The sequence below is a fragment of the Thunnus maccoyii genome, chromosome 2 (genome assembly GCF_910596095.1).
Source record: "Thunnus maccoyii chromosome 2, fThuMac1.1, whole genome shotgun sequence".
NCBI lineage: Eukaryota > Metazoa > Chordata > Actinopteri > Scombriformes > Scombridae > Thunnus > Thunnus maccoyii.
Window position 1 is genome coordinate 244,490 of NC_056534.1, and position 12,500 is coordinate 256,989.

At 42.6% G+C, this 12,500-nt stretch overlaps 2 protein-coding genes across 4 annotated transcripts in view; both read left to right on the plus strand.

Moving 5' to 3' along the window:
* tmem178 (transmembrane protein 178) overlaps positions 1–1,295 on the plus strand; it is a 25,965-nt gene extending 24,670 nt beyond the window's left edge. For both annotated transcript variants that reach the window (XM_042422616.1, XM_042422617.1), the window contains exon 4: positions 815–1,295. In XM_042422616.1, the coding sequence (XP_042278550.1) occupies positions 815–1,056 (242 nt within the window). In that variant the 3' untranslated portion in view covers positions 1,057–1,295. The remainder of the gene's footprint in view (positions 1–814) is intronic.
* Positions 1,296–11,183: 9,888 nt separating this feature from the next.
* The window catches only part of LOC121887699 (calpain-2 catalytic subunit-like), a 25,591-nt gene continuing 24,274 nt past the window's right edge, over positions 11,184–12,500 (plus strand). The window contains exons 1-2 of one of the 2 annotated variants that reach the window (XM_042398610.1): positions 11,184–11,589; positions 12,333–12,402. In XM_042398610.1, coding sequence (XP_042254544.1) covers positions 11,353–11,589; positions 12,333–12,402 — 307 coding nt within the window. In that variant the 5' untranslated portion in view covers positions 11,184–11,352. The remainder of the gene's footprint in view (positions 11,590–12,332; positions 12,403–12,500) is intronic. The other variant, XM_042398601.1, reaches the window with a different exon arrangement.

Sequence of the window (12,500 nt, forward strand, 5' to 3'; positions counted from 1 at the left end):
TTATTGTGTGTGTGTTATTGTGTGTGTTACAGTGTGTGTGTGTGTTATTGTGTGTGTTATTGTGTGTGTGTGTGTTACAGTGTGTGTGTTATTGTGTGTGTGTTATTGTGTGTGTTACAGTGTGTGTGTGTGTTATATTGTGTGTGCGTGTTATTGTGTGTGTGTGTGTTGTTGTGTGTGTGTGTGTTATTGTGTGTGTTATTGTGTGTGTTACAGTGTGTGTGTGTGTTATTGTGTGTGTGTTATTGTGTGTGTGTGTGTTACAGTGTGTGTGTTATTGTGTGTTTGTTATTGTGTGTGTTACAGTGTGTGTGTGTGTGTGTTATTGTGTGTGTGTGTGTTATTGTGTGTGTGTGTGTTACAGTGTGTGTGTTATTGTGTGTGTGTGTGTTGTTGTGTGTGTGTGTGTTATTGTGTGTGTGTGTGTTACAGTGTGTGTGTTATTGTGTGTGTGTTATTGTGTGTGTTACAGTGTGTGTGTGTGTGTTATTGTGTGTGTTATTGTGTGTGTTACAGTGTGTGTGTGTGTGTTATTGTGTGTGTGTTATTGTGTGTGTGTGTGTTACAGTGTGTGTGTTATTGTGTGTGTGTTATTGTGTGTGTTACAGTGTGTGTGTGTGTGTTATTGTGTGTGTGATGAGCATTAATATTGCAGTGGGAGATTAAATTAATCTCCATGGAGATATCGTCCCTAAAGGACTGAATTATGGGACCAGAGACTGTGTGCAGGAACTATTGGAGGCTTTTATGTCTATTACAGATCAATAGTTTTATGATCAGCTGCGACCTGCTTGTTCTGTTCTGGTCTGTTCAGGGATCTTCTGCACCATCTCTCTGTGCACCTATGCAGCCAGCGTGACCTATGACCTCTCCAGGAACCCCCCCTTCATCTACGGCCTGCCGGCCGACGTGGATCACGGTTACGGCTGGTCCATCTGCTGCGCCTGGGCCAGTCTGGGTCTCACCGTGGCCTCCGGCTGCCTCGGCACCACCTTCCCCTTCCTGAGCCGGGCCGGCGCTCTGCGCTCCAAAACCGCCCGCGAGTCCTCCGTCTGAGCCGCCGCCGGCTGTCAATCATACGGGGGGACGGTGTTTGTTGAAGCAGGCGGCTGCACCTGGTTTATATAGTCCAGCTTCTGTCTGCGCCACAGCGCCACAGCGCCACAGCGCCCCCTGCTGAGTGTTACAGCTGTTTATGATGTGGACATACATGTACTGTCTGTTCAGTGACACACACACACACACACTGACACACACACACACACACACACACACTGACACACACACACACACTGACACACACACACACACACACACACTGACACACACACTGACACACACACACACATACACACACTGACACACATACACACACACACTGACACACACACACATACACACACACTGACACACACACACACACACACACACACACACACTGACACACACACACACATACACACACACACTGACACACACACATACACACACATACACACTGACACACACACACACACTGACACACACACACACACACACACACACACACTGACATACACTGACACACACACACACACACACACACACTGACACACACACACACATACACACACACACTGACACACACACACATACACACACACACACACACACTGACACACACACACACACTGACACACATACACACACACACTGACACACATACACATACACACACACACACACATACACACACACACACACACACACTGACACACACACACACACACACACACACACACTGACACACACACACATACACACACACACTGACACACACACACATACACACACACACACACTGACACACACACACACACTGACACACACACACACACACATACACACACACACACACTGACACACACACACACACTGACACACACACACACATACACACACACACACACACTGACACACACACACATACACACACACACACACACACACACATACACACACACACACACACTGACACACACACACATACACACACACACACACACACACACACACACACACACATACACACACACACACACACACACTGACACACACACACACACACACATACACACACACACACACACTGACACACACACACACACTGACACACACACACATACACACACACACACACACACACACACACACACACACTGACACACACACACACACACACACACACACACACACACACATACACACACACACACACACACACACACACACACACACACATACACACACACACACACACACACACACTGACACACACACACACATACACACACACACACACTGACACACACACACATACACACACACACACACACATACACACACACACACACACACACTGACACACACACACACACACACACACACACATACACACACACACACACTGACACACACACACACACTGACACACACACACACACACACACACATACACACACACACACACTGACACACAAACACACACTGACACACACACACATACACACACACACACACACACACACACACTCACACACACACACACACTCTCAGTAGAACCTGATGATCCAAACCTGCAGCGTCCAGTCAAACAAACATCAGATGATGTTTTTAACTAAACACAGAATGATGGTTTATAATCAGCCTCATCAGTGTCTGGATGCTTAAATGATAATAATAACAATAATAATAATAATAATAATAATAATAATAGTCAGACATTGTATCAACAGATTGTGAGAGACGCTTCCTGTCGTCAGATAAATGAGATCTGATGGTGTTCAGTGAGGAGTGACGGTGTTTATAGTGTTTATAGTGTTTATAGTGTTTACAGTGTTTACAGTGTTTACAGTGTTTACAGTGTTGTGTGTTATATGATGCTGAGCTCTGATGTTTCCTCACAGACTGTCTGGAACAGCAGATATGAATCCTGTAAACATATTTCACACACACACGGGTGAAAACAGTGACTTCTGTTGAGTTGCTCATCACTCGTGTAAATATCACACCAACAACATCCTTCTGTTGACATTTTACTTTAAGAAATATGAACATGTTTTTTTTTTACAAAAGAATCCAAAGCTTCAAATAATAAATGTTTGAACACAAGCAGCCACACAAGAACTTTCTCTGAATAAAATACTGTATTTTATTTAAAAAGGACAAAATGATGCTTTAAGAACAGAGTTATGAATCTGAGCGTCGCAGGGAAACGACGACAGAGAAGATATTTCCACCAGCTGTCCACAGGTTTGGATCAGAGGGTTCGTAAACACACTCGGCTCTCACATACAGATGTGTATATAAAAGTTTAGTGTTTTTACCTGTAAGAGAATATATGGAATGAACTGAACGGTGTTGGGTTGTAGCTTGTTTCAATGCATTCAGCCATCGGCCTGCGAGCTGAGCCACAGACTGACTCTGAGTCCTCCAGCTGAATGAGGAACGTCTGCAGAACGTGGAACTGAGTCCCTTTACTCCTCAAACACAAACTGGACCAGATCCGCCTGTAATCAAAGTCTGTTTCAGGAGGATGACGCAGGTGATCCAGGTGTATAAACTGACCGCTGCTTGGTGCTTTACTCTTTGTTGAATTTAGAGTTTGATTCAGAAAAACTTCTTCAGTCGTCTCCTGCTCAGTCTCAGATACTGCAGCAGGCTGGATGCCACGTCTGTACCCTCTGATACCCTGTCATGTATTTATAATATGCTCTGATACCCTCTGATACCCTGTCATGTATTTATAATATGCTCTGATACCCTCTAATACCCTGTCATGTATTTATACCCACTGATACCCTCTGATCACATGTCAGCATCTATCTGATATATCTGATATGTCCTGATACACCATCATACACCTCCTTTACTCTCATGAACACTTGAATACCCTTTTACACCCAATATTACCGTCAGATACCCCATCATGCCCTTACTAAAACTTCTGATATCTCTGATGCCTTCTAAATACCCCCCATCTCTGTTCTGTGCCCTCTTTTACTCCCTGATACACATCATGTACTCTCTGTTATGCCATCATACACCCCCTATACTCCCATCTCATCTGATATCTGCTGCTGTCTCCTAACACCCCTGATACCTTCTTAAACACCTCCTGTACCCTCTGATACCCATATACCCCATCATACTCCTTCTACTCTACTCTTTTGATACCCTCTAATACCCTCTTACGCTCCCTGATACCCCTCATTCTGCCAGATACCCTCTTGGCCCTCCTGTACTGCCTGATACCCCACCATACCTTTCTTATACTCTCTGAGAACCCCTAATACCCTTAAACCCTAACCTTCTGGTACTCTGTTCAACCCTTTAACCCTGTAAAACCCTCTGATACTCTGTGCAATACCCTCATAAACCATCTAATGCCCCCCAGGGTCTTCTGATGCCCTCTAAACCTCCTCTAGATACCCCTCATGTACCCTTTGATTTGTCCCATCATACCCCTCTTATATCATTTGATACCGCTTAAACCCTCTAATACCCTCTCATATCCTTTAATGGCCTCCAAAATCCCCCGAAACTCCACCATAACCCCCCCTCAGATACACCCCATCATACTCCTTCTATACCCTCTGATCCCCTGAGACTTTCTTAAACCCCAATCATGCTTTTTCGCTTCCACAATACCCTGATATCTCTGATGCTCTCTGGACACCCCCTGAACCCCCTACTGCCCTATTAAACTCTCCGATACCCCCTGAACCCCCTACTGCCCTATTAAACTCTCTGGACACCCCCTGAACCCCCTACTGTCCTATTAAACTCTCTGGACACCCCCTGAACCCCCTACTGTCCTATTGAACTCTCTGGACACCCCCTGAACCCCCTACTGTCCTATTAAACTCTCCGATACCCCCTGAACCCCCTACTGCCCTATTAAACTCTCTGGACACCCCCTGAACCCCCTTCTGTCCTATTGAGCTCTCTGGACACCCCCTGAACCCTCTACTGTCCTATTGAACTCTCCGATACCCCCTGAACCCCCTACTGCCCTATTAAACTCTCTGGACACCCCCTGAACCCCCTACTGCCCTATTGAACTCTCTGGACACCCCCTGAACCCCCTACTGTCCTATTAAACTCTCCGATACCCCCTGAACCCCCTACTGCCCTATTGAACTCTCTGGACACCCCCTGAACCCCCTACTGCCCTATTAAACTCTCTGGACACCCCCTGAACCCCCTACTGCCCTATTGAACTCTCTGGACACCCCCTGAACCCCCTACTGTCCTATTGAACTCTCTGGACACCCCCTGAACCCCCTACTGTCCTATTGAACTCTCTGGACACCCCCTGAACCCCCTACTGTCCTATTAAACTCTCTGGACACCCCCTGAACCCCCTACTGTCCTATTAAACTCTCCGATACCCCCTGAACCCCCTACTGTCCTATTAAACTCTCTGGACACCCCCTGAACCCCCTATTGCCCTATTGAACTCTCTGGACACCCCCTGAACCCTCTACTGTCCTATTAAACTCTCTGGACACCCCCTGAACCCCCTACTGTCCTATTAAACTCTCTGGACACCCCCTGAACCCCCTACTGCCCTATTAAACTCTCTGGACACCCCCTGAACCCCCTACTGTCCTATTAAACTCTCTGGACACCCCCTGAACCCCCTACTGTCCTATTAAACTCTCTGGACACCCCCTGAACCCCCTACTGTCCTATTAAACTCTCTGGACACCCCCTGAACCCCCTACTGTCCTATTAAACTCTCTGGACACCCCCTGAACCCCCTACTGTCCTATTAAACTCTCTGGACACCCCCTGAACCCCCTACTGTCCTATTAAACTCTCTGGACACCCCCTGAACCCTCTACTGTCCTATTAAACTCTCTGGACACCCCCTGAACCCTCTACTGTCCTATTAAACTCTCCGATACCCCCTGAAATGCCCTGATAACCAATTAAAGCTTCTAATACCCCCGATACACCTCCTCTGCAACCCTGTGCTGCCCTCTGCTGGACGCTTAAAGTGTCTTCTGATGTTCGGCTGTAAATAAACGATGTAAACATCATCAGACTGTTTCTGCTCCACTTTGTTTTCACATATATTCATGTTTGTTTTCATATATTTACAATGAAAAGATTAAATATGGTGGACATGTGTTTAGAGTTGAAACGATGAGTCGAGAGAAAATAAATCAGCAGTGATTTTGATAATTGATTGTTTGTTGACATATTTTAAAATTCAAAACAATATTCTGTGTTGTCTGTTGCTCCACAGTCTCAGACTTTCTGCTTCTCTCTGTTTTCTCTGACATTAAACTGCTTTATAGATATTTTATAGGTCAAATGATGGCAGATTAATCAGTAACTTAACTAATTGTTAATTTCTAAATGTGTCGAGCACAAACAACGGGACATAAAAACTGTTCAAAGTTTTAGTTTTCATCTCAGTGTTAAATTCACATCACCGTTTGCTGTTCAGTGAGAGCTCAGGATAAACAGGACCTGCTTTTAAAGGTTTCCTCACAGAAACTGATGTCAGAGCAGTGAAGTCACATGACAGCAGCTGCGTGTTGAGACGGACGCCTGCAGACGTGTGATTTCATGGAAACTATAGTTATAAATGCTTCAGCTGCTGTGATCACTGTAAATGCTGATGAGCTGTCCCTGAACGCATCATCAGCTAAACATCCATCAGGCTGCTCCGACTGAACCCTGAACTTCAGAGCTGGAAAGTACTTTTACTCAAGTTCTGCACTGAAGTACACATTTAAAGTACTTCACTTTCAGAGGGAGATATTATACTTTTTACTCCACTACATTTATTTTCAGGATTATGGATTTTGTTTGAGATGATGGTCTCAAGATTTGATTGTAAAAGATTCTTCTTAACTTTTTTTTTAACACAGCTCTCTGCTCCTGACCTGTTCATTCATCCATTCATATCTTATGATCAGATGTTATGATAGGCATATTGATATGAAGCCATGGTTTCATGATGAAGTCAGTCATCAGACGTGTTTGGAAGCAGCTGCTGGAGTTTGTGATTGAAGCTCAGTGAGTTGCATGTTAAAGTATTAATAACATGTTGAATTCTGAAACACTGGATAGTTTCACCTCCTCAGGCCTCTGAAAACTATCAAACTTTATTTGTAATGTAGCTGATAAGAAGACAGAACATATGTAAATGTTTTAACTGTTTAAAAATTAAATAAACAAGAGAAATTAAACATAAAAAGAATAAAAACATGAATAAGATAAAATAAATCGTGTGTCGTGGCATCTTTTGATCTTGATGTTCTTGGCTCGTTCCAAACCAACAAAAACTCAAATACATTCAAGAGTAAAACTTTACAAAGGAAATGAAATGAAAAAGGAGCAGAACTCAAACGAAAGATTCTTGTCTCTTTATAGTCGTTTATTTTATATTCTAGTAGTTTCTCAGTTGAGTCTTCCAGCTGTTGTTACCAAACATCTGCTGCTACACTCCTGTTGCCGACCTTTGACCTGCAGCTGATTGGTTTAATTAACCTGCTTGATGCAAACGCTGATGAACAAAAATAAGCATCATCATTAAACATCATCAACATGTTTAAACCTGAAGCTGAGTTCAACATGGCGGACAATCAGACAACAAAGTGAGTCAGTCTGTTTATGTGTGTTTCCATGGTAACAGCAACTTCCTGCTTCATGTTGAATGTAACACAAGACCGGAAGTCAGAGTTCACAATAAAAGCTTCTATGAGTCAACAAAGAAGTTCATCGTTTATTGTGATGGACATAAACAAATAAATAAATACAGTAGTTGGAGAGATAAAAACTGATGCTTATTCTTTTTTTCAGTACCAGTTCTGGTTCTGTCCCAGTCTAGCTCTGGTTCTGTCCCAGTCTAGCTCTATGTCTCTGTTTGTTGATATTTACTTTCCCTCATTTGAAACAACCTTTGGATGCAGTTTGGTAACTGCTGATTTTTTACTCTCTACATGATTTGAATAGTTTTGAAATCAACCAGGTCCTTATTTCAGTGCATTTAGTTCCATCTGTCCAGATATTTAACTGTCTAGTTGATAATACATGTGAAGCAAACAGAAGTGAAGCTGAAACACTGTCACCTGTTTCACTGTGAGAATGTTTGTTAAATGATCAGAGGTCTGTACTGTACTGCATTTCACTGTACTGTACTACACTACTGCACTGTACTGTACTGTACTGTACTGTACTATACTGTACTACACTACTGCACTGTACTGTACTGTACTGTACTGCACTGCATTCTACTGTACTACACTACTGCACTGTACTGTACTGTACTGTACTGTACTATACTGTACTACACTACTGCACTGTACTGTAGGGCACTGTACTGTACTGTACTGTACTGCACTGCATTCTACTGTACTACACTACTGCACTGTACTGTACTGCACTGTACTGTACTATACTGTACTGTACTATGCTGTACTACACTACTGCACTGTACTGTACTGCACTGTACTGTACTATACTGTACTGTTCTGTACTGTACTGTACTGTACTGTACTGTACTGTACTACGCTGTACTGTAATGCGCCTTACTATACTGTACTGTACTGCACTGTTCTGTACTTTACTGCACTGTACTGTACTATACTGTACTGTAATGCACTGTACTATACTGTACTGTACTGTACTATACTGTACTGTAATGCACTGCACTGTACTATACTGTACTGTAATGCACTGTACTGCACTGTACTGTATTGTACTGTACTGCACTGTACTACACTGTATTGTACTATTCTGTACTGTAATGCGCTGTACTATACTGTACTGTACTGTACTGCACTGTACTACACTATACTGTACTATGCTGCACTGTACTGTAGTATACTGTACTGTAATGCACTGTACTGTATTGTACTGTACTGCACTGTACTACACTGTATTGTACTATGCTGCATTGTAATGCACTGTACTATACTGTAGTGCACCGTACTGTACTGTAGGGCACTGTACTGTACTGTGCTGCACTGCACTGTACTGTAGGGCACTGTATTGTACTGTACTGTACAGTACTATGCTGTACTGTATTGCACTGTACTGCACTGTACTGTACTTTGCTGTACTGCACTTTACTGTACGGTAGGGCACTGTACTGTACTGCACTACACTGTACTGTACTACATTGTACTGTATTATGTTGTACTGTACTGTATTGCACTGTACTGTACTGCACTACACTGTACGGTAGGGCACTGTACTGTACTGCACTACACTGTACTGTACTACATTGTACTGTACTGCGCTGTACTGCATTGTACTGTACTGTACTGCACTGCACTGCATTGCACGGCACTGCTGTACTGTGCTGTAATGTACTGTGCTGTACTGTACTGCATTGTATGGCACTGCTGTACTGTGCTGTACTGTACTGTACTGCACTGTACTGTGCTGTACTGTAATGCACTGTATTATACTATACTGTACTGCACTGTACTATACTGTACTGCACTGTACTGTACTGCACTGTACGGCACTGTACTACACTGTACTATTCTGTACTGCAATGCACTGTACTGTACTGTAGGGCACTGTACTGTACTGTGCTGCACTGCACTGTACTGTAGGGCACTGTGCTGTACTGTAGGGCACTGTATTGTACTGTACTGTACAGTACTATGCTGTACTGTATTGCACTGTACTGCACTGTACTGTACTTTGCTGTACTGCACTGTACTGTACAGTAGGGCACTGTACTGTACTGCACTACACTGTACTGTACTGCATAGTACTGTATTATGCTGTACTGCACTGCACTGTACTGTAGGGCACTGTACTATGCTGTACAGTAGTAGTACAGGCCTCAGGTCTTTGTAGTACAAATACTGAAAATGAAAAATCAGACTACAGTAAAAGTACATAAGTATTATGAGCTTGATGTAGTTAAAGTATTGCAGTAAAAGTACATAAGTATTATGAGCTCGATGTAGTTAAAGTATTGCAGTAAAAGTACATAAGTATTATGAGCTGGATGTAGTTAAAGTATAGCAGTAAAAGTACATAAGTATTATGAGCTTGATGTAGTTAAAGTATTGCAGTAAAAGTACATTAGTATTATGAGCTTGATGTAGTTAAAGTATTGCAGTAAAAGTACATAAGTGTTATGAGCTTGATGTAGTTAAAGTATTACAGTAAAAGTACATAAGTATTATGAGCTTGATGTAGTTAAAGTATTGCAGTAAAAGTACATAAGTATTATGAGCTTGATGTAGTTAAAGTATTGCAGTAAAAGTACATAAGTATTATGAGCTTGATGTAGTTAAAGTATTGCAGTAAAAGTAGTGGTTTGGTCCCTCTGACTGATATATTATTATATATGACATCATTAGATTATTAATAGTGAAGCATCAGTGTTAGAGCAGCATGTTACTGTTGTAGCTGCTGGAGGTGGAGCTAGTTTACACTACTTTATATACAGTTAGCTAGTTTAGTCCAGTGGTTCCCAACCTAGGGGTCGGGCCCCTCCAAAGGGTCAGCAGATAAATCTGAGGGGTGGTGAGATGATTAATGGGAGAGGAAAGAAGAAAAAACAAAGTTCTGATACACAAATCTGTTTTCAGTTTTTGGACTTTTTCTCTAATCTTTGATTTTTGCTGAAATATTGGATCATTTGAACATTTATTGAAATGAAAGCATGTGAGAAGTTTAGAGGGAAAAATCACTATTTGGTGGAGCTGTTAACAACTCATAGACATGTGAAATGTGACCCCGACTACACACTGCTTTTTGTAAGACGTCAAAAGACAAAAAGGTTGGAAACCACTGGTTTCATCTTTAACAATGTGTTGTATTTTAAAAGCTTGTTATATTATCCATTGTGTCAAATCTTCATCTGAAAAGTAACTAAAGCTGTCAAATAAATGTAGTGGAGTAGAAAGTACAATATTTCCCTCTGAAATGTAGAAAGTAGCATCACATGGAAATACTAGTATTGATTAGTCGACTAATCAATTTATTAAGAAAATAGATAAATATATAAACACAGATGAATCAATAATGAACATAATAATAATGATAATAATAATAATCATCATCATCATCATCATCATCATTACGGTTTGTTGTAAATTAAAAGTAAAACAAAAAAAACCTAACGTTAACAGTTTTATTTTTATGGCAGCCACCGGAAGTGCTACATGTCAATGGTTTGACTCTTTAATCCAGCAGTGAACACTCACCTGGCGTCACACACCTGCGGTCCGAGTCGACTCTCCAGAACTCTCCAAAACTCTCCCAAACTCTCCAGAACTCTCCAAAACTCTCCAAAACTCTCCAGGAGCCTCTACAGCCAGCAGCATGTCGGGCATCGCGACCGCTCTGCAGCACCGCCGGGAGAAGGACCAGGGCGTCGGCTCCAACAGCCGGGCGGTGAAGTACCTGAACCAGGACTACGAGGCTCTGCGGCGGCGCTGCCTGGAGACCGGCCGCCTCTTCCAGGACGAGACGTTCGAGGCGCTGCCCTCCTCCCTGGGCTTCAACGAGCTGGGACCCGGCTCCTACAAGATCCGGGGGGTGTCGTGGCAGAGACCCACGGTAAAACATTTTAAAATTCATGTATTTTATTATTTCATATAGAACATAAGTTCAGATATTTAACAGCTGATTCTTGTGATTTTTATGTCGTTTAAACAGTTTCAGATTTAATTTTTCTCATGAAAACAGAAAAAAGGTGATTTCACTGCTGAGAGCAGGTCCAGATGTTACACACGTTGATTCTCTGAGTGTTTGTCAGATTCTTGCTGTTATCAGCTGATGACAGAACACTGGGAGCTGTGGTTTCACTGGGTCACTCCCAGTATGATGTATGTGTTCAGCTTTCAGCGTCAGTAGAACCCGACACATGAAGTTTGGATTCCAGTTGAAGTCATGTTTGTTAACAACGTTTGAATCTGAAGAAAAACATCAAACGTTTCAGGATCTGAGCAGAAAGTTTCATATTTCTTCTGTTCAGCTGATGTTGGAGCTCTGAGAGAGCAGAGCCACACAGTTTATGGATATTATATCAATATCACATGGTGAGGTGGTAGAAGAGTCTGTTGTATTATTGGCCTTTATATCCACATTACTGATGATTAAATATTTAGTGAAAGCACCAACAATCATCCCTTTAACACTGATGCCATCTGGACATCGAGGTGTTTGCTGATGTGTGATTTTGTTCGTATCTTCTGTGTTTTAGAGGATCAATAAGCTGACGCTTTGCTTCACTTCCAGTCTGCTCGTGTGTTTTTATCTGAGGAATATAAAGTCGGATGTTTGCTGTGTTTCCTCCGCAGGAGTTGACCTCTGACCCGCAGTTCATCGTCTCTGGAGCCTCCAGGACCGACATCTGTCAGGGAGCTCTGGGTGAGAAACTCTCTCACTATTACACGAGCGTGTAAACATCAAATCCATTTACTGTCAATCAATTCTGGACTAAAAGCAGTTTGTAGGTAAAGATTCTT